At 43.7% G+C, this 22,508-nt stretch overlaps 1 protein-coding gene across 3 annotated transcripts in view; it reads right to left on the reverse strand.

Moving 5' to 3' along the window:
* LOC112259288 (protein tweety homolog 2-like) overlaps positions 1-22,508 on the reverse strand; it is a 117,915-nt gene that overhangs the window by 6,917 nt on the left and 88,490 nt on the right. For all 3 annotated transcript variants that reach the window (XM_042307213.1, XM_042307214.1, XM_042307215.1), the window contains 6 exons: positions 13,094-13,166; positions 5,494-5,563; positions 5,282-5,337; positions 4,068-4,160; positions 3,883-3,975; positions 3,307-3,449 (listed from right to left, as the gene is read on the reverse strand). In XM_042307213.1, the coding sequence (XP_042163147.1) occupies positions 3,307-3,449; positions 3,883-3,975; positions 4,068-4,160; positions 5,282-5,337; positions 5,494-5,563; positions 13,094-13,166 (528 nt within the window). The remainder of the gene's footprint in view (positions 1-3,306; positions 3,450-3,882; positions 3,976-4,067; positions 4,161-5,281; positions 5,338-5,493; positions 5,564-13,093; positions 13,167-22,508) is intronic.

Genomic DNA, 22,508 nt, shown 5'->3' on the forward strand with positions numbered 1-22,508 from the left:
CCTCCTACAACAGGACAATGACCCAAAGCACAGCTCCAAACTATGCAATAACTATTTAGGGGAGGAAGAAGTCAGCTGGTATTCTGTCTATAACGGAGTAGCCAGCACAGGCACCGGATATCAACCCTATTGAGCTGTTGTGGGAGCAGCTTGACCGCATGGTACATAAGAAGTGCCCATCAAGCCAGTCCAACTTGTGGGAGGTGCTTCAGGAAGCATGGGGTGAAATCTCTTCAGATGACCTCAACAAATTGACAAGAAGAATGCCAAAGGTCTGCAAGGCTGTAATTGCTGCAAATGGAGGATTATTTGACGAAAGCAAAGTTTGAAGGACACAATTATTATATCAATTAAAAATCATTATTTATAACCTTTTCAACGTCTTTACTATATTTCCTATTCATTTTGCAACTCATTTCATGTATATTTTCATGGAAAACAAGGACACTTCAAAGTGACCTCAAACGGTAGTGTGTGTATATATATATATAACACACACAACCGGTCAAAGGGTTTTTCGATACTTAAAATAGCCACCCTTTGCCTTGATGACAGCATTGCAGATTCTTGGAATTCTCTCAACCAGCTTCACCTGGAATGCTTTTCCAACTGCCTTGGAGTTCCCACATATGCTGATCACTTGTTGGCTGCTTTTCCATCACTCTGTGGTCCGACTCATCCCAAACCATCTCAATTTGGTTGAGGTCGGGGGATTGTGGAGGCTAGGTCATCTGATGCAGCACTCCATCACTCTTCTTCTTGGTCAAATAGGCCTTACACAGCCAGGAGGTGTGTTGAGTCATTGTCCTGTTGAAAAACAAATGATAGTCCCACTAAGCGCAAAACAGATGGGATGGTGTATCGTTGCAGAATGCTGTTGTAGCCATGCTGGTTATGTGTGCCTTGAATTCTAAATAAATCACTGACCGTGTCCCAGCAAAGCACCCCCACACCATTATACCTCCTCCTCCATGCTTTACGGTGGGAAAAACACATGCAGTGATCATCCATTCACCCACACCACGTCTCACAAAGACACGGCGGCTGGAACCAAACATCTCCAATTTGGATTCCAGACCAAAGGACAAATTTCCACTGGTTTAATGTCCATTGCTTGTGTTTCTTGGCCCAAGCAAGTCTCTTCTTCTTATTGGTGTCTTTTAGTAGTGGTTTCTTTGCAGCAATTCGACCATGAAGGCCAGATTCACAGTCTCCTCTGAACAGCTGATGTTGAGATGTGTCTTTTACTTGAACTCTGTGAAGCATTTATTTGGGCTGCCATTTCCGAGGCTGGTAACTCTAATGAACGTATCCTCTGCAGCATAGGTAACTCTGGGTCTCCCATTCCTGTGGTGGTCCAATTGCGACTGCACTTGAAGAAACGTTGAATGTTCTTGAAGTTTTCCGTATTAACTGTCCTTCAAGTCTTAAAGTTATGATGGACTGTAGTTTCTCTTTGCTTATTTGAGCTGTTCTTGCCATAGCCAAATACATTTAAACTCAGTTTTTCACAATTCCTGACATTTAATCCTAGTAAAGATTCCCTGTCTTGGGTCAGTTAGGATCACCACTTTAATTTAAGAATGTAAAATGTCAGAATAATAGTAGAGAGAACGATTTATTTCAGCTTTTATTTCTTTCATCACATTCCCAGTGGGTCAAAAGTTAACATTCACTCAGTATTTGGTAGCATTGCCTTTAAACTGTTTAACGTGGGTCAAACGTTTTGGGTAGCCTTCCACAAGCTTCCAAACAATAAGTTAATAAGGTGAATTTTGGCCCATTCCTCCTGACAGAGCAGGTGTAACTGAATCAGGTTTATGGACTTCCTTGCTCGCACACGCTTTTTCAGTTCTGCCCACAACTTTTCTATAGGATTGAGGTCAGGGCTTCGTGATGGCCACTCCAATACCTTGACTTTGTTGTCCTTAAGCCATTTTGCCACAGCTTTGGAAGTATGCTTGGTGTCATTGTCCATTTTGAAGACCCATTTGCGGCCAAGTTTCAACTTCCTGACTGATGTCTTGAGATATTGCTTCAATATGTCCAGCTAATTTTCCTTCCTCATGAAGCCATCTATTTTGTGAAGTGCACCATTCCCTCCTGCAGCAAAGCAACCCCACAACATGATGCTGCGACCCTCGTGCTTGGGATGGTGGTATTCGGCTTGCAAGCCTCTACCTTTTTCCTCCAAACATAACAATGGTTATTTTGGCCAAACGGTTCTATTTTTGTTCCATCAGACCAGAGGACATTTCTCCAAAAAGTACGATCTTTGTCCCCATGTACAGTTACAAACCGTAGAGTGGCTTTTTTATGGCGGTTTTGGAGCAGTGGCTTCTTCATTACTGAGTGGCCTTTCAGGTTATGGCGATATAAGCCTTGTTTTACTGTGGATATAGATTTTTTGTGCCTGTTTCCTCCAGCATCTTCACAAGGTCCTTTGCTGTTGTTCTGGGATTGATTTGCACCTTTCGCACCAAATGATGTTCATCTCTAGGAGACAGAACGCGTCTCCTTCCTGAGCGGTATGACGGCTGAGTGGTCCCATGGTGTTTATGCTTGCGTACTATTGTTTGTACAGATGAACGTGGTAACTTCAGGCGTTTGGAAATTGCTCCCAAGGATGAACCAGACTTGTGGAGGTCTACAATTTTTTTCTGAGGTCCTTTCTGATTTCTTTTGATTTTCCCATGATGTCAAGCAAAGAGGCACTGAGTTTGAAGGTAGGCCTTGAAATACATCCACAGGTACACCTCCTATTGACTCAAATGATGTCAATTAGCCTATCAGAAGCTTCTAAAGCCATGACATCATTTTCTGGAATTTTCCAAGCTGTTTAAAGGAACAGTCAACTTAGTGTATGTAAACTTCTGACCCACTGGAATTGTGATACAGTGAATTATAAGTGAAATAATCTGTCTGTAAACAACTGTTGGAAAAATGATTTATGTCATGCACAAAGTAGATGTCTTGCCTGACTGACTTGCCAAAACTGTAGTTTGTTAAAAAGACATTAGTGGAGTGGTTGAAAAACGAGTTTTAATGACTCCAACTTAAGTGTATGTAAACTTCCTTCTTCAACTGTATCTACACTCTGGTTCTATAAAAGGGTGATAGAGAGAAAGAGAGTGACTGATTCTTACTAGCTCTGGTTTACTCTCCTGGTGATTATGATCATGAGAGTGGTTGTTTTACCTACTTTATTTGAATGCATTGATTGTACAATGCTCTGGGTGTCTGCTAAATTACTCAAATGTCATGTAAATGTAATGAAAGAGACTCAGTGGGAGGGCCCCTCCTAACCTGCTGGTGATATGTGTCCATGCTCGGGGGATGGCACACAGCATGGCACAGAAGGCACAAATTGCCAGGATGGAGAAGAGGCAGAGGTAGAGCAGGCCCTCTACCCCATCATAACACACACCGATCAGGGCATCCAGGTAGTCCTACAGCGTGGACAAAGAAAACACACACACACACGCACACACACACACGCACACACACGCACACACACACACACACACACACACACACACACACACACACACACACACACACACACATTAGCAGAGCGCAGACAATGTTCCCAGTCTATCTGAGACATGTTGTGTATATATTATATCATATAATAACAATAATAAATGCCATTTAGCAAAGTGTTTTTTTTCCCCCAAACGGACTTAGAGTCATGCAAACAGTCGTGCAAACATTTGACGCATGGGAATCCAACCCACAATCCTGGCATTGCATATATACACAGCAGAGTCACCATCCTGTAGAACTAGATACATTGTCAGTGCTGCCGTGCATTGGTATCCAGTAGTGTACTACTGTGTGTACTACCCAACGATGTAAACATGTCTGTCTATGTGACTGCACCTTGTTGAGTCCTCTACAGTCCAGTAGGGCAGTTAGCTGGTGGAGGCTAGCCTCTGATGAATTGAGTAGGTGCTGAATGCCCAGTAGGTCTCTCTGTGGAAAAGACAAGTGTAGTACTCAGTGCACATAACATTCAATGCTTACACGGACGGTCTTACTATACCACAGGAAAATGAAACACTGACCTCGGCGGTTGGGAAGAGAGGCACAGCGAACTGCAGCAGGCCCTGTATCTGTATCTGCATGGTGGTCAGAGACCTCTGGAAGATGGTCAGAGACTGCAAACACACACACACAAAACAACATGTCAACCTCTGGATATATTAATTATCATACATTAGTGGGCTTGGCAGTTTAGCTTTAGTCCAGCAGAGGGCAACAAAAGCCCAATCATTAACAGCAAGTCCGTCATCCACCAGAATCTGGTCAGTCTACTCTGCGTGCTCCACCCCAGAACAGCTAGTAGACTGGGAACCTCATGAATGTAGCCCTAAAATGGATCTAAAGAATGCTGGCTGTAGTGTGAACGGTATGACTCAAACATTGAAATCATCAAACAACATCTAAATCAAAACAGTGTTCCCAACCATTACAAAATAGACTGGTGCAGTAAGTGCACACTGACACAGACAGTCTGTTATTGAACTACCCAAACCAGCAACCATAGCAGCAGCCATCATGTATCTCCTGCCATCTAACATTGTCTCGGTAGCATGTCTACAATCCAATAACTCACTTAAAGAACAGTAGTGAGGTACAAGGGCAGGCTGGCATAACTGAAGATACAGTACTGACAGGTTTAATGCTCTTGAATAGATAACATGTTAAGGTGCTTCAATGTATTACAAAATATACAATGTTGCAATTTACAGGTAGGCTGGAAATATCTGGGACAAAGGAGTCAGGGAAGTGTGTGTGTGTGTGTGTGTGTGTGTGTGTGTGTGTGTGTGTGTGTGTGTGTGTGTGTGTGTGTGTGTGTGTGTCTCAGTGAGCGATCTCTGTGCTCATGTGTGTTCTGACTGAGTTGGTTATCAGACTGGGTCACGCTTACCTGCACTCTGTTACTGCATTCCATTGATCCTTAGGGGCATCATGTCTACAAGCACAGCGTATTGATCCTGAGGGGCATGTCTACAAGCACAGCATAATAGGAGCTGAAGTCCACTGGGTTATGGAGCTAGCTGAGGCTGGAGAGAGAAAGACTACTTCTCACTGCCTCTCACTGCCTGACACCCTGATCTAAAAACCTCCTCCTCTCCTCCTGAGAAGCTTCGAGACCTTATTGAACCCCATGAGAGAGAGAGGGAGGGAGGGAGGGTGGGAAAAAAAGAGAGAGAAACAGGGAGACAGAGGTCAAAACAGTTATCATTGAACTGGTGCTGGTGCTGATGAGTAGTACCTGCTGGAATGGGTTGCGGAGGGCCTGGCTGCAGTACAGGTAGTAATGCACTATCTCTGCAGAGAACAGGAGACACCAACAACAAGTCAGAAAGACTCAGCAATAACATCTCTTTAAGTAGAATGTGATTACAGCCAGAGGTGGGTTTAAATCATCTTGAAATTACAGCTTCATCAAAGTGACATTAACAGCATAATTTGTCTTTAACTCACCAGAACTGATTAGGTCCTTGGTCTGGTTCATGATGAACTTCTCTGGGGTCACACAGAAGTCACTGGTGCTCTGAACATAAGAAGAAAAGGCTAAACTAATGTCAAAGTAGATTTTAAAAACACATGTATGCATGCCACACACACGCGCACAAACAAACTGTTCGTTGAATATTAAATAACTCTTGGATTTAATAAGAATACGTACAGGTTCAACTAATGAGCCTCTGTTTGTGACTACATTGTTCCATAAAGAATATTGTGTGTGTGTGTGTGTGTGTGTGTGTGTGTGTGTGTGTGTGTGTGCCCTTCATACCGGCTGCTCTGCTCCAACTATAATTATTCTTGTGAAGGAATTCATTATGCATTAATTTATTATGTGCCCCGGCCTGAAGCCGTGAAGCTGCAGCCATCTTGCAAATGTCAGTGTTTTTTCCCCCTTCAAATGGCAGCAGTCTCCCTTCATTAAAGCATCACAACAATATCCCAACAACAGCACACACACAGCTCATTTAACTGGGCCACACCATGCAGCCTGGACACAGCAGCTCACAGCTTTCTAATGAGATCGCTGCTTCCTCTAAATACAATGCAATCTCTGTCACACCGTAGTGACTACCAGTTACTGTTGGTTTATTGGTAAGCACCACACCTGTCCTTTATTATGGTCCTGGATGATTATTCTGGCAGTCACCACCCACCCACACCCACCCACCCACACAAGGTTAATGGTGGCTAATCCACTGTGTTGACAGTAGCAACCCTAACAGCCTAATTGTTAATGTACATTAGTAATTATCTATCTTGCCATTGTCAGGCGTGAGAATGTTAGCTCCCAGGCACAGAGTAATAGAGTAGATACTTAAAGGCTGATCCTAGATCAGCACTCCTACTCTGACACGTTACATATCCATCATCAATGCACTGTTCTAACCCAAGATATGGAAGGTGGAAGGAATCTATATTACCATCTTGGACCAAACAAGAGGTGAGATTGGTGCAGAAGCAGGAAGTGGTACACCACAGAACACCCTGTGATTTGTTCCAAACATCCTGACCTCGGTTTACCTCTAATCAAACCAGGCCTGTGCTTTTAGGCCAGATACAGAGTGTGTGTGTGTGTGTGTGTGTGTGTGTGTGTGTGTGTGTGTGTGTGTGTGTGTGTGTGTGTGTGTGTGTGTGTGTAATCAAACCCAGCATTTAAGTCTCAACTACAGTGTAAAATAAAATGTGCAATATTGACATGGAATCTTTCCGTTCTGTCGTGGCCTGCAGCTAACCCCTCTGGCTTATACACTATGCATTATCCATGATCCACAGCCCCAAGTCAAAACAGGGGCAGTACAACTTTCCATGATCCACAGCCCCAAGTCAAAACAGGGGGGACAACTTTCCATGATCCACAGCCCCAAGTCAAAACAGGGGGGACAACTTTCCATGATCCACAGCCCCAAGTCAAAACAGGGGCAGAACAACTTTCCATGATCCACAGCCCCAAGTCAAAACAGGGGGGACAACTTTCCATGATCCACAGCCCCAAGTCAAATCGGGGGGGCGGCAACCACAACAAACGAACTGAAGAAAAAGGGAACACGATGAGCCTTAAGCATGTGGTGACTCAGCAGCATCTATGCATTTGAAATACCCCTCTTCCTGTACTAAGGACAGAGATTTAAATGCATTCAGATGCTCCAAGTTAGAAAGATTCAGCATTCAGATGTTTCAAGATAGTAACATAGATTCACATGCATTCAGATGCTCCAAGATAGACACAGATCATTCACCTGCATTCAGATGCTCCAAGATAGACACAGATCATTCACCTGCATTCAGATGCTCCAAGATAGACACAGATCATTCACATGCATTCAGATGCTCCAAGATAGACACAGATCATTCACCTGCACTCAGATTCTCAAAGATAGACACAGATCATTCACCTGCACTCAGATTCTCAAAGATAGACACAGATCATTCACCTGCACTCAGATTCTCAAAGATAGACACAGATCATTCACCTGCACTCAGATTCTCAAAGATAGACACAGATCATTCACCTGCACTCAGATTCTCAAAGATAGACACAGATCATTCACCTGCACTCAGATTCTCAAAGATAGACACAGATCATTCACATGCACTCAGATGCTCCAAGATAGCCACAGATCATTCACATGCACTCAGATGCTCCAGGATAGACACATCATCATCATTCGTTTCATAATCCCTGACAGAACATCATTGACTAGTTGGTTGTATAATGATGATGACAGATCTGTTAACTATACACAGTCAACACAAAACATGAAGAACACCTTCCTAATATTGAGTTGCAACACAAACATATCAGATGATGTAAAATAGGGTCTAATCTAAAGATGATGTAAAATAGGGTCTAATCTAAAGATGATGTAAAATAGGATCTAATCTAAAAATGATGTAAAATAGGGTCTAATCTAAAAATGATGTAAAATAGGGTCTAATCTAAAAATGATGTAAAATAGGGTCTAATCTAAAGATTATGTAAAATAGGATCTAATCTAAAAATGATGTAAAATAGGGTCTAATCTAAAGATGATGTAAAATAGGGTCTAATCTAAAGATGATGTAAAATAGGATCTAATCTAAAAATGATGTAAAATAGGGTCTAATCTAAAGATGATGTAAAATAGGGTCTAATCTAAAAATGATGTAAAATAAGGTCTAATCTAAAAATGATGTAAAATAGGGTCTAATCTAAAAATGATGTAAAATAGGGTCTAATCTAAAGATGATGTAAAATAGGGTCTAATCTAAAAATGATGTAAAATAGGGTCTAATCTAAAGATGATGTAAAATACGGTCTAATCTAAAAATGATGTAAAATAGGGTCTAATCTAAAGATGATGTAAAATAGGGTCTAATCTAAAAATGATGTAAAATAGGGTCTAATCTAAAAATGATGTAAAATAGGGTCTAATCTAAAGATTATGTAAAATAGGGTCTAATCTAAAGATGATGTAAAATAGGGTCTAATTTAAAGATGATGTAAAATAGGGTCTAATCTAAACATGATGTAAAATAGGGTCTAATCTAAAAATGATGTAAAATAGGGTCTAATCTAAAGATACACAAAAATATCATTGATGTTAAAGGTTAGAAAATGACAATTTATTGTAAAGAAATTACTAAGTAATTTGACAACCTTGTTCGTAAGCTTTTAAATGATATCAAACTCATCTGTTTATCTTTTCCAGTTATAAAAGACATGGATGTGTCATGATAGGGTGGTGTAGGCAAAATGGGCCAGTTTTGAGCACCTCTATCTCCTGAATGCTTTGGCATTCTGGTCCAAAAGTTACTTTCTGACCACTTCTACCATGGGAAAATATGTATGGAAAGTTTCATTGAAATCAAAAGGGGTCCAAAAAACTCGCTCTTTCTCCTTTTCCAGCAGCCTCTTTTCTGTCTCCAACTCCTCAGTGTTTGTCATACCGAGTTGAATCTGACTCAAGACAGACATCCAATCACATGTTTTTCAGACAGCAGTAAGGGGTAAGAAATGTTGGTTGAGAAAATACCCTCTCCATTCAAATCAAATCAAAATGTATTGGTCACATACACGTGTTTAGCAGATGTTATTGCGGGTGTAGCGAAATGATTGTGCTTCTAGTTCCGACAGTGCAGCCATATTTAACAAGTAATATCTAACAATTTCACAACATATACCTAATACACACAAATCTAGGTAAAGGAATGGAATTAAGAATATATAAATATATGGGCAAGCAATGTCAGAGAAACATAGACTAAGATAGAGTAGAACAGTATAGAATACAGTATATACATATGAGATGAGTGTAAGATATGCATAACAAGATATGTAAACATTATTAAAGTGACTAGTGTTCCATTTACTAAAGTGGCCAATGATTTCAAATCTATGTATATAGGCAGCAGCCTCTCTGTGCTAGTGATGGCAATTTAACAGTTTGATGGCCTTGAGATAGAAGCTGTTTTTCAGTCTCTCGGTCCCAGCTTTGATGCACCTGTACTGACCTCGCTTTCTGAATGACAGCGGGTGAACAGGCAGTGGCTCGGGTGGTTGATAGCCTTGGTTGATAGCCTCCTGTGACATCGGGTGCCGTAGGTGTCCTGGAGGGCAGGTAGTTTCCCCCCGGTGATGCGTTGTGCAGACCGCACCACCCTCTGGAGAGCCCTGCGGGTGTGGGAGGTGCAGTTGCTGTACCAGGCGGTGATACAGCCCGACAGGATGATCTCAATTGTGCCTCTGTAAAAGTTTGTGAGGGCTTTAGGTGAAAAGCCACATTTCTTCAGCCTTCTAAGGTTGAAGAGGCGCTGATGGACCTTCTTCACCACGCTGCCTGTGTGGGTGGACCACTTCAGTTGGTCAGTAATGTGTATGCCGAGGAAGTTAAAACTTTCCACCTTCTCCACTGCTGTCCTGTCGATGTGGATAGGGAGGTGCTCCCTCTGCTGTTTCCGGAAGTCCATGATCATCTCCTTTGTTTTGTTGACGTTGAGTGAGAGGTTATTTTCCTGGCACCACACTCCCAGAGCCCTCACCTCCTCCCTGTAGGCTGTCTCGTCGTTGTTGGTAATCAAGCCTACTACTGTTGTGTCGTCTGCAAACTTGATGATTGTGTTGGAGGCATGCTTGGCCACGCACTCAGGGGTGAACAGGGAGTATGGAAGGGTCTGAGCACGCACCCTTGTGGGGCCCCAGTGTTGACGATCAGCGAAGTGGAGGTGTTGTTTCCTATCTTCACCACCTGGGGGGCGGCCCGTCAGGACGTCCAGGACCCAATTGCACAGGGCGGTATTCAGACCCGGGGTCTCGAGCTTAATGACGAGTTTGGAGGGTACTATGGTGTTGAATGCCGAGCTATAGTCAACAAACAGCATTCTTACATAGGTATTCCTCTTGTCCATATGGAATAGGGCAGTGTGCAGTGTGATGCCGATTGCATCGTCTGTGGACCTATTGGGGCGGTAAGAAATTGAAGTGGGTCTAGGGTGACAGGCAAGGTGGAGGTGATATGATCCTTGACTAGTCTCTCAAAGCACTTCATGATGACAGAGGTGAGTGCTACGGGGCAATAGTCATTTAGTTCGGTTACCTTTGCATTCTTGCGTACAGGAACAATGGTGGCTATCTTGAAGTATGTGGGGACAGAAGACTGGGATAGGGAGAGATTGAATATGTCCGTAAACACACCAGCCAGCTGGTCTTCACATGCTTTGAGGACGCAGCTCGTGATGCCGTCTGGGCCGACAAGTGTTGACATGCTTAAATGTCTTACTCACGTCGGACCGGGAGAAGGAGAGCCCACAGTCCTTGGTAGCGGGCCACATCAGTGGCACTGTGCTATCCTCAAAGCGGGCAAATAACGTGTTTAGAATGTCTGGAAGCAAGACGTTGGTGTCCGCGAAGTAGCTGGTTTTCCTTTTGTAGTCCGTGGTTGTCTGTAGACCCTGCCACATACGTTTCGTGTCTGAGCCATTGAACTGAGACTCCACTTTGTCTCTATACTGATGTTTTGCCTGTTTGATTGCCTTGCAGGGGGAATGACTACTCTGTTTGTATATATGGCTACTCTGTTTGCCATATTCCCAGTCACCTTGCCATGGTTAAATGTGGTGGTTCGCGCTTTCAGTTGTGCGCGAATGCTACCATCTATCCACAGTTTCTGGTTAGGGTAGGTTTTAACAGTCACAGTGGGTACAACATCTCTTATACACATCCTGATAAACTCAGTCACCGTCTCAATGTATTCATCAATATTATTCTCGGAGGCTACCTGGAACATATCCCAGTCCGTGTGATCAAAACAATCTTGAAGTGTGGATTCCGATGGGTCAGACCTGCATTGAATAGTCCTTAGCACAGGTTTCTGTTGGAGTTTCTGCCTATAAGAAGGGAGGAGCAAAATGGAGCAATTGTTGAGTGTTTAAGCAACACGAGTACTAGCATCGATATGCTGATAGAATTTAGGCAGCCTTTTCCTCAAATTTGCTTTGTTAAAATCCCCAGCTACAATAAATGCAGCATCAGGCTAATGTATATGGTTTCCAGTTTGAATAAAGTCCAGTGAAGTTCCTTGAGGGCCGTTGTGGTATCGTCTTGCGGAGGGATATACACGGCCATGACTATAACCAAAGATAATTGTTTTGGGAGATAATACGGATGGCATTTGATTGTGAGGTATTCTAGGTTGGGTGAAAAAAAGGACTTGAGTTCCTGTATGATGTTTCTCTGGAAAGAAAACCTTGCACTGAGATCGTCAACTTTATTATCCATGGATTGAACATTGTTTTGGGTCAGCCTTTGGAATCAGTTCAATTGCGCTGGATGGTGCGAACAAAGGATCCGCTTCGGGAAAGTTGTATTCCTGGTTCTAATGCTGGTAGTGCTGGTGAGTTACCACCGCTCTGATATCCAACAGTCCTTCCTGGCTGTATGTAAGAACACGTAACATTTTCTGGGCTAACAATGTAAGAAATAATACATAAAAAAACGAAATACTGCAAAGTTTGCTACGAACTAGAAGCGAGGCAGCCCTCCCTGTCGGTGCCATCTTGATAGTACTATGCACTTGCAATAATACTCGTCTATGTAAAAGCAATATGGCTTCATGTTAACACATTGTGAATACGTATTCAGAGCACATATAAAGCCATATCCCTAAGGATTTCTGCCGGAAAACTATTTAATGTGATTTCTCACAGAGTACAGACTCACACACACACTCTACAAGAAGACTTTCAAATTGAGAGTGAACCCTCTTGGCCCGAAAGCAATTTGTCTTAGCTGTCAGCCATGGTGAGAATTGGTTAGCACAGTAACAGTTGGACATGGTCCTGAGTTGTTTCAATATGTTACCATATTCCTAAGATCAGGGCTCTCCAACCCTGTTCCTGGAGAGCTACCCCCTCCTGAAGGTTTTCACTCCAACTCTGTTCCTGGAGAGCAAACGTCCTGTAGGTTTTCACCCCAACCCTGTTCCTGGAGAGCAAACGTCCTGTAGGTTTTCACCCCAACCCTGTTCCTGGAGAGCAAACGTCCTATATGTTTTCACCCCAACCCTGTTCCTGGAGAGCAAACGTCCTGTAGGTTTTCACCCCAACCCTGTTCCTGGAGAGCAAACGTCCTGTATGTTTTCACCCCAACCCTGTTCCCGGAGAGCTATCATCCTGTAGGTGTTCACTCTAACCCTGTTCCTGGAGAGCAAACGTCCTGTATGTTTTCACCCCAACCCTGTTCCTGGAGAGCAAACGTCCTGTATGTTTTCATCCCAACCCTGTTCCTGGAGAGCTATCGTCCTGTATGTTTTCACCCCAACCCTGTTCCTGGAGAGCAAACGTCCTGTAGGTTTTCACCCCAACCCTGTTCCTGGAGAGCAAACGTCCTGTAAGGTTTTCACTTTAACGCCATTTGTAACTAACCTGGTTCAGTTTATCAACCAGCACATTTTTAGAATCAGGTGCTCTAGATTAGGGTTGGAGAGGGTAGCTCTGGATGGCAGGATCCGGCTGTATGTTTGAAACCCCTGGGGTATAGGGTTCCATTTGGAACGCAGGCCTCAGAGTCAAATTCACTCACCACAGCAGAGGCCAGGTCAGCTCCCAGAGACGCCCAGCTCAGGATCAATGTCAGCACCCCAAACACCATCATACTGCAGGGACACAGAGAGAGAACGGTATGGTATTATTACACTGTTTATAACACACTATAATAATTATAACACTGGCCAACAAACATTAGAACTCTTCAAATTGCTATAGTCATAGTGTAGTCATCAAGGATGTGATAATCAAAGATGATGATGTCATCATTAGTGACGGGGGAATATCTTGCACATCAAATCACAATAAAATCATAGCATCGAAGCACAATACATATCATATCGGTCCCTTAGTATGGTGATAATATGGTATGGTGAGGTCCCTCAGTATGGTGATAATATGGTATGGTGAGATCCCTCAGTATGGTGATAATATGGTATGGTGAGGTCAGGGCTGTTACTCTGCCTCGCCATTTAAAAGTCCTCTCTCCAGAGACTGCAAAATCTCTGTAGTGAACAGATGTCAGGGGGCATCATCTCTGTTGTCCTCCAGTCGATAACAGCCTCTTTACGACTTCATGATGCAGGCAATGAGACATGCATCCTGCCTGCTACCTCCAAACCATCCCCCCCATGGACAGACAATAGGAAATGCATTTCTCTGCCCCTCCCGACCCCCCACTAACTCCAATCCAGCCCCTCTCCACTTATGAACTGATGCCTTCAGGAAATTACATGTGACCACAACCTTGTAGTGCAGTGAAAACATGTGTGTTTGTGTGCATATATATAGTGTGTGTCTAGGTACACTACCTAAAAGTTTTAGAACAACTTATTTTTACTATTTTCAACAAAACCATGAAATAACACATATGGAATCAAGTAGTAACCAAAAAAGTATGACATGGTGAGACAGGGAGCACAGAGGGCCAAGATGAGTTACATGCTTACTATATGCAGAGTGTGTATGATGTGTGTGTATTTGTATTTATTATAGATCCCCATTAGCTCCTGCCAAAGCAGCAGCTACACTTCCTGGGGTCTGGCAAAATTAAGGCAGTAAACATGTATTAATCACATCTTTACTAATGCTGCAGAAACGTGCTTGAAAGCAGTACCCAGATCCATCAGATGTATTGATCACAATATAGTAGCCATATCCAGGAAAACCAAAGTTCCAAAGGCTGGGCCTAATGTAGTGTATAAGAGGTCATACATTAAGTTTTGTAGTGATTCCTATGTTGTTGATGTAAATAATATTTGTTGGTTTGCGGTGTGTAATGAGGAGCAAACACAATTTTTTCCAAAACTTTACTAAGGGTTGGTAACAGGCTGATTGGTCGGTTATTTGAGCCAGTACAGGGGGCTGTACTATTCTTAGGTAGCAGAATGACTTTAGCTTCCCTCCAGGTCTGGGGGCACACACTTTCCAGTAGGCTTGAATTGAAAATATGGAAAATAGGAGTAGCAATATCGTCCGCTATTATCCTCAGTAATTTTCCACCTAAACGGTCAGACTCCGGTGGCTTGTCATTTTTGGTAGACAACAATAATTTTTCCACACTCACAATTCCAAATTACAATGCTTGCCTTTCATAATTAGGTCAGATATACTTGGAAGTTTAGGGTCAGCGTTTGTTGCTGGCATGTCATGACTAAGTTTGCTAATCTTGCCAATGAAAAAAAATTAAAGCAGTTGACAATATCAGTTGGTTTTGTGATGAATTAGCCATATGATTCAATGAATGATGGAGCTGAGTTTGACTTTTTTTCCAAAATTTCATTTAAGGTGCTTTATAGCTTTTTACTATCATTCTTTATGTCATTTATGTTTGTTTCATGGTGTCGTTTTTTTGTTTTGTCACATGATTTCTCAATTTGCAGTATGTTTGCCAATCGGTTGTGCAGCCAGACTTACTGGCAATTTATTTAGCCTCATCCCTCTCAACCATACAATTTTTTGTCATTGCATTAATGGGTGCATGCTTATTAGCAACTGGAATAAGCAATTTCATAAATGTGTCAAGTACAACATCTGTTTGCTCCTCATTACACACCACAAACTAACAAATATTCTTTACATCAACAACACAGGAATCACTACAAAACTTAATGTATGACCTCTTATAGACTACATTAGGCCCAGCCTTTGGAACTGGTTTTCCTAGATATGGCTACTATATTGCGATCTCTACATCTGATGGATCTGGATACTCCTTTCAAGCACATTTCTACAGCATTAGTAAAGTTGTGATTAATGCATGTTGATGATTTCTTTCCCGTGCTGTTTGTAACTACCCTGGTAGGTTGACTGATAACCTGAACCAGGTTGCAGGCACTAGTTACAGTTTGAAGCTTTTTTTGAGTGGCCAGCATGATGAAACCTCTCTGTTGATATCACATAAACGATCAAGCATTCCACACATGTTATCCAGATACTGACTGTAAGCACTTGGTGGTCTATAGCAGCTTCCCACAAGAATGGGCTTTAGGTGAGGCAAATGAACCTGTAGCCATATTACTTCAACAGTATTTAACATGAGATCCTCTCTAATCTTTACAGGAATGTGGTTCTGAATATAAACAGCAACACCTCCACCACTGGCATTTGTATTTTCTGTAAATGTTATAACCTTGTATCGCTACCACTGTATCATGAAAGGTATTGTCAATGTGCATTTCTGAGCAACTAGCAAGTTATTCATTTGAATGAACCTTGTTTCTTAAGCTACTTATGTTAACATGGGCTATTTTGAGCACTTTTCTGGGAATATTGCTTGTTTCCATTGCTTTTTTTTTTTTAAATGTATTTTTTTATTTGACCTTTATTTAACCAGGCAAGTCAGTTAAGAACACATTCTTATTTTCAATGACGGCCTGGGAACAGTGGGTTAACTGCCTGTTCAGGGGCAGAACGACAGATTTGTACCTTGTCAGCTCGGGGGTTTGAACTCGCAACCTTCCCTGCCGCCCTGGGAAGCTTAGCAGAGGTAGATATTCTCATGTTATTTATGTTAGTGGAGGGTGAGCTGCACACAGTGGACTTCCTACTAGGGCACACAGCCTCAGTGCTAACAGCAAACATCTGGTTCATAGGCACATGCTTGCTACATACAATAGCTGCAGGATCAGCAGAGCCATTCAGGGCAGTCAGAGGGACCTCAATTAGGTTACTTACATTGTGTCTACCAATGCCCCTGGTATAATGTGCATTTGCTAAAGCATTATGATGACTCAGCGACACAATGGTAGGAATTAACTGAACCCAAATGATTTAGGTGGATCCCATCCTCCTTATAAAACGTGTTTTGTTTACAAAAGGTATCGAAATTGTCAACAAAAGTTACACCCATTGAACTGCAATAATCACGTAGCCAGTTGTGAAGAGAAAGAATCCGGCTAAAGCATTCAATGCCACAATTCAGAGAGGGCACATGACCAGATATGATGGGTCTTTTATTAGAGTCAAGCAAAGTCAATCAGCCCTTTGAAATCCAGTTTCAACTGTCCAGAGCTGCCCTTCATAATGTCATTAAAACCCACATGGACTATGATGGAATCGATGTCCATGTCCTGGTGTAGTACATACGGGAGCTTAGTAATGTCATTTACACAAGCTCCGGGATAGGTCATTGTTTTTGCACCAGGGAGAGTCACATTTCTTACCATGGAGCTGCCCAAAATCACGGCTGGCGAGAAAGACGAGAAAATCCACCCACTCCCATGCTTCACAGGATGGTGCCTCTGACAGATGGAGAAACCCCACTCCCATGCTTCACAGGATGGTGCCTCTGACAGATGGAGAAACCCCACTCCCATGCTTCACAGGATGGTGCCTCTGACAGATGGAGAAACCCCACTCCCATGCGTCACAGGATGGTGCCTCTGACAGATGGAGAAACCCCACTCCCATGCTTCACAGGATGGTGCCTCTGACAGATGGAGAAACCCCACTCCCATGCTTCACAGGATGGTGCCTCTGACAGATGGAGAAACCCCACTCCCATGCTTCACAGGATGGTGCCTCTGACAGATGGAGAAACCCCACTCCCATGCTTCACAGGATGGTGCCTCTGACGGATGGAGAAACCTTTCCCATGCTTCACAGGATGGTGCCTCTGACAGATGGAGAAACCACACTCCCATGCTTTACAGGATGGTGCCTCTGGCAGATGGAGAAACCCCACTCCCATGCTTCACAGGATGGTGCCTCTGACAGATGGAGAAACCCCACTCCCATGCTTCACAGGATGGTGCCTCTGACAGATGGAGAAACCCCACTCCCATGCTTCACAGGATGGTGCCTCTGACAGATGGAGAAACCCCACTCCCATGCTTCACAGGATGGTGCCTCTGACAGATGGAGAAACCCCACTCCCATGCTTCACAGGATGGTGCCTCTGACAGATGGAGAAACCCCACTCCCATGCTTCACAGGATGGTGCCTCTGACAGATGAAGCAGCCCTGCTCAATCCAGAGCAGGGACGGAAGGTTGCCGACGTCGACTTCGAAATCGTAGGGGAACGAGTTGGAATAGGCACAATGGCCGCAGACACTTCCCCCCAGTGAGGAAGGTGCAGGAAGATCAGGCTCCAGGGTGGCAAAAGTATTAGTTGTTTGTATCCGCTCCGGGCCTCTCGTTGGGAGTCTAGACAGCTTTGCAGGAGGCCGCTGTCCTCCCCGGCTCGTGACATGCGACCATCGTCGATTGCTGTGCTCCTTCTTGCTGTGCTCCTTCGACTCCACTATCAGATGGGGAGGAGAGGCAGGAGATGGCTCCCCTGGTGAACAAACTCCAGGCAACACCGGCCAGTTGGTTAACGACAAGACGGAGATGCATCCAACATGCACGAAAGCCATTCAGCCACAGGGGTAGAAAAGGTAAACACTCCACTCTGCGTTTTCCCCAGTTTCTTACGTAGGCTGGCGACCTGCGTGATCAAGGAAGTCACCTTAAGCCTATAATCCTCGACAAGCAAACAATTGCCACATTGGAACTCTGAACGATCCAGTTTGTCCCTAACAAACATAGTCGATACAGCTCCTACAGCACTGGAAAACTTCATTCTTTTTTCTTTTGGCACCCCCCTTTGGGTTGTGCCGTTAGGGAGATCTTCGTGGGCTATACTCGGCCTTGTCTCAGTATGGTATGTTGGTGTTTGGAGATATGCCTCTAGTGGCGTGGGGGCTGTTCTTTTTTCAAAGTGGGTGGGGTTATATCCTGTCTGTTTGGCCATGTCCGGGGTATTGTCGGACAGGGCCACAGTGTCTTCTGACCCCTCCTGTCTCAGACTCAAGTATTTATGCTCCAATAGTTTGTGTCGGGAGGCTAGAGTCAGTCTGTTTTATCTGGAGTATTTCTCCCATGTCCTGTGTGAATTTAAGTATGCTCTCTCTCCTCTTTCTTTCTTTCTCTCTTTCAGAGGACCTGAGCCCTAGGACCATGCCTCAGGACAACCTGGCCTGATGCCTCCTTGCTGTCCCCAGTTCACCTGGTCATGCTGCTGCTCCAGTTTCAACTGTTCTGCCTGCAGCTATGGAACCCTGACCTGTTCACCGGACATGCTACCTGTCCCAGACCTGCTGTTTTCAACTCTCTAGAGACAGCAGGAATGGTAGAGTTACTCTGAATGATCAGCTATGAAAAGCCAACTGACATTTACTCCTGAGGTGCTGTCCTGTTGCACCCTCTACAACCACTGTGATTATTGTTATTTGAACCCGCTGGTCATCAATGAACATTTGAACATCTTGGCCATGTTCTGTTATAATCTCCACCCGGCCACCCCTCATAGCCTGGTTCCTCTAGGTTTCTTCCTAGATTCTGGCCTTTCTAGGGAGATTTTCATAGCCACCGTGCTTCTACACCTGCATTGCTTGCTGTTTGGGGTTTTAGGCTGGATTTCTGTACAGCACTTTGTGACATCAGCTGATGTAAGAAGGGCATTATAAATAAATTTGATTGATTGATTGATTTACTTCTCCAGTCAAAGAGGGCTCCACTGGAAAACTCATCTGGGACTAACTTTGTTAGCTTGATAGCTAACATTAGCAGCTTAGCTAGGTTAGCGGCTCTTTCAAGCAGACTTTAATCTGTCAGTTAAGTTATGATGTGTGGGTGTGTGTCTGTGTATGATATGTGTGTGTGTATGATGTGTGTCTGTGCCATGTGGAATCCCTCTCACTGTACAGCACAGGGCTGAGGTACTCATTCTGGAAATCATTATGGATGACTATAGATACTGAACTGATTGTGTGTACATTTAGTATTTCTTAGATATTAACATAGACCTACATTGTCCAGTGAAATTCTCTACCTTCCTCCCTCACTCCCTTCTGCCCTCCCCTACACCAGGCTTGAAACAGCTTCACATGAAGAACTAAATAATTCAAGCTATTCCAGACCAGAAATGTAAAAAAAGAAAATATATATTTCAGTCAACTGCATTTGTAATTCATGTTCATTATCTAAGACCCATAAAACAGGTCAAATGTTAACTTGCTACAGTATATTAACACTCTAGGAAGTCTGGGGTGGTTCTTGAAATGGCAGTTATGGCACGATTCCAAGTCAATTCAATCAACCACAAATGTATGGTTCTTGGAAATGGGCATGGCAAATCTCCAAGCAGACAATTCCACCGACAGCCCAAACAATACTTTAAAGAATTGAACAGAACAGTAACAGAACAGTAACAGAACAGTAACAGGGGCAGAACAGTAACTGAACAGAACAGTAACATAACAGTAACAGGACCAGAACAGTAACAGGGGCAGAACAGTAACAGGGCCAGAACAGTAAAAGAATAGTAATAGGGCCAGAACAGGAACAGAACAATGACAGGGCCAGAACAGGAACAGAACAGTAACAGGGCCAGAACAGGAACAGAACAGTAACAGGGCCAGAACATTAACTGAACAGAACAGTAACATAACAGTAACAGGGGCAGAACAGTAACTGAACAGAACAGAACAGTAACAGAATAGTAATAGGGCCAGAACAGGAACAGAACAATGACAGGGCCAGAACAGGAACAGAACAGTAACAGGGCCAGAAGAGGAACATAATAGTAATAGGGCCAGAACAGTACCAGAACAATAACTGGGCCAGAACAGTACCAGAACAATAACAGGGCCAGAACAGTACCAGAACAGTAACATGAACAGAACAGGAACAGAACGGTAACAGGGCCAGAACAGGGCCAGAACAGTAACAGGGCCAGAACAGTAACAGGGCCAGAACAGTAACAGGGCCAGAACAGGAACAGAACAGTAACAGGGCCAGAACAGTAACAGGGCCAGAACAGTAACAGGACCAGAACAGTAACAGGGATAGAACAGTAACAGGGATAGAACAGTAACAGGGATAGAACAGTAACAGGGATAGAACAGTAACAGAGGCAGAACAGTAACAGAGGCAGAACAATAACAGAGGCAGAACAATAACAGAGGCAGAACAATAACAGGGCCAGAACAGTAACAGAACAGTAACAGGGCCAGAACAGTAACAGAACAGTAACAGGGCCAGAACAGTAACAGAACAGTAACAGGGCCAGAACAGTAACAGAACAGTAACAGGGCCAGAACAGTAACAGAACAGTAACAGGGCCAGAACAGTAACAGGGCCAGAACAGTAACAGGGCCAGAACAGTAACAGGACCAGAACAGTAACAGGGCCAGAACAGTAACAGGACCAGAACAGTAACAGGGATAGAACAGTAACAGGGGCAGAACAGTTACGGGGCAGAACAGTAACAGAACAGTAACAGGGCCAGAACAGTAACAGAACAGTAACAGGGATAGAACAGTAACAGGGATAGAACAGTAACAGAACAGTAACAGGGATAGAACAGTAACAGAACAGTAACAGGGATAGAACAGTAACAGGGATAGAACAGTAACAGAACAGTAACAGGGGCAGAACAGTAACAGAACAGTAACAGGGGCAGAACAGTATCTGAACAGAACAGTAACATAACAGTAAGGACCAGAACAGTAACAGGGGCAGAACAGTAACAGGGCCAGAACAGTAAAAGAATAGTAATAGGGCCAGAACAGGAACAGAACAATGACAGGGCCAGAACAGGAACAGAACAGTAACAGGGCCAGAACAGGAACAGAACAGTAACAGGGCCAGAACATTAACTGAACAGAACAGTAACATAACAGTAACAGGGGCAGAACAGTAACTGAACAGAACAGTAACAGAATAGTAATAGGGCCAGAACAGGAACAGAACAATGACAGGGCCAGAACAGGAACAGAACAGTAACAGGGCCAGAAGAGGAACATAATAGTAATAGGGCCAGAACAGTACCAGAACAATAACTGGGCCAGAACAGTATAAGAACAATAACAGGGCCAGAACAGTACCAGAACAGTAACATGAACAGAACAGGAACAGAACGGTAACAGGGCCAGAACAGGGCCAGAACAGTAACAGGGCCAGAACAGTAACAGGGCCAGAACAGTAACAGGGCCAGAACAGGAACAGAACAGTAACAGGGCCAGAACAGTAACAGGGCCAGAACAGTAACAGGACCAGAACAGTAACAGGGATAGAACAGTAACAGGGATAGAACAGTAACAGGGATAGAACAGTAACAGGGATAGAACAGTAACAGAGGCAGAACAGTAACAGAGGCAGAACAATAACAGAGGCAGAACAATAACAGAGGCAGAACAATAACAGGGCCAGAACAGTAACAGAACAGTAACAGGGCCAGAACAGTAACAGAACAGTAACAGGGCCAGAACAGTAACAGAACAGTAACAGGGCCAGAACAGTAACAGAACAGTAACAGGGCCAGAACAGTAACAGAACAGTAACAGGGCCAGAACAGTAACAGAACAGTAACAGGGCCAGAACAGTAACAGGGCCAGAACAGTAACAGGGCCAGAACAGTAACAGGACCAGAACAGTAACAGGGCCAGAACAGTAACAGGACCAGAACAGTAACAGGGATAGAACAGTAACAGGGGCAGAACAGTTACGGGGCAGAACAGTAACAGAACAGTAACAGGGCCAGAACAGTAACACAACAGTAACAGGGATAGAACAGTAACAGGGATAGAACAGTAACAGAACAGTAACAGGGATAGAACAGTAACAGAACAGTAACAGGGATAGAACAGTAACAGGGATAGAACAGTAACAGAACAGTAACAGGGGCAGAACAGTAACAGAACAGTAACAGGGCCAGAACAGTAACAGGGACAGAACAGTAAAAGAGCAGTAACAGGGACAGAACATTAACAGGGACAGAACAGTAACATGGCCATAACAGTAACAGAACAGTACGGGGCAGAACAGTAACCGACAGAACAGTAACATGGACATAACAGTAACAGAAGTAATAGGGACAGAACAGTAACACGGACAGAACAGTTATGGGGCAGAACAGTAACAGACAGAACAGTAACAGGGACAGAACAGTAGCAGGGACAGAACA

This window comes from Oncorhynchus tshawytscha, linkage group LG27 (genome assembly GCF_018296145.1).
Source record: "Oncorhynchus tshawytscha isolate Ot180627B linkage group LG27, Otsh_v2.0, whole genome shotgun sequence".
NCBI classification, from domain to species: domain Eukaryota; kingdom Metazoa; phylum Chordata; class Actinopteri; order Salmoniformes; family Salmonidae; genus Oncorhynchus; species Oncorhynchus tshawytscha.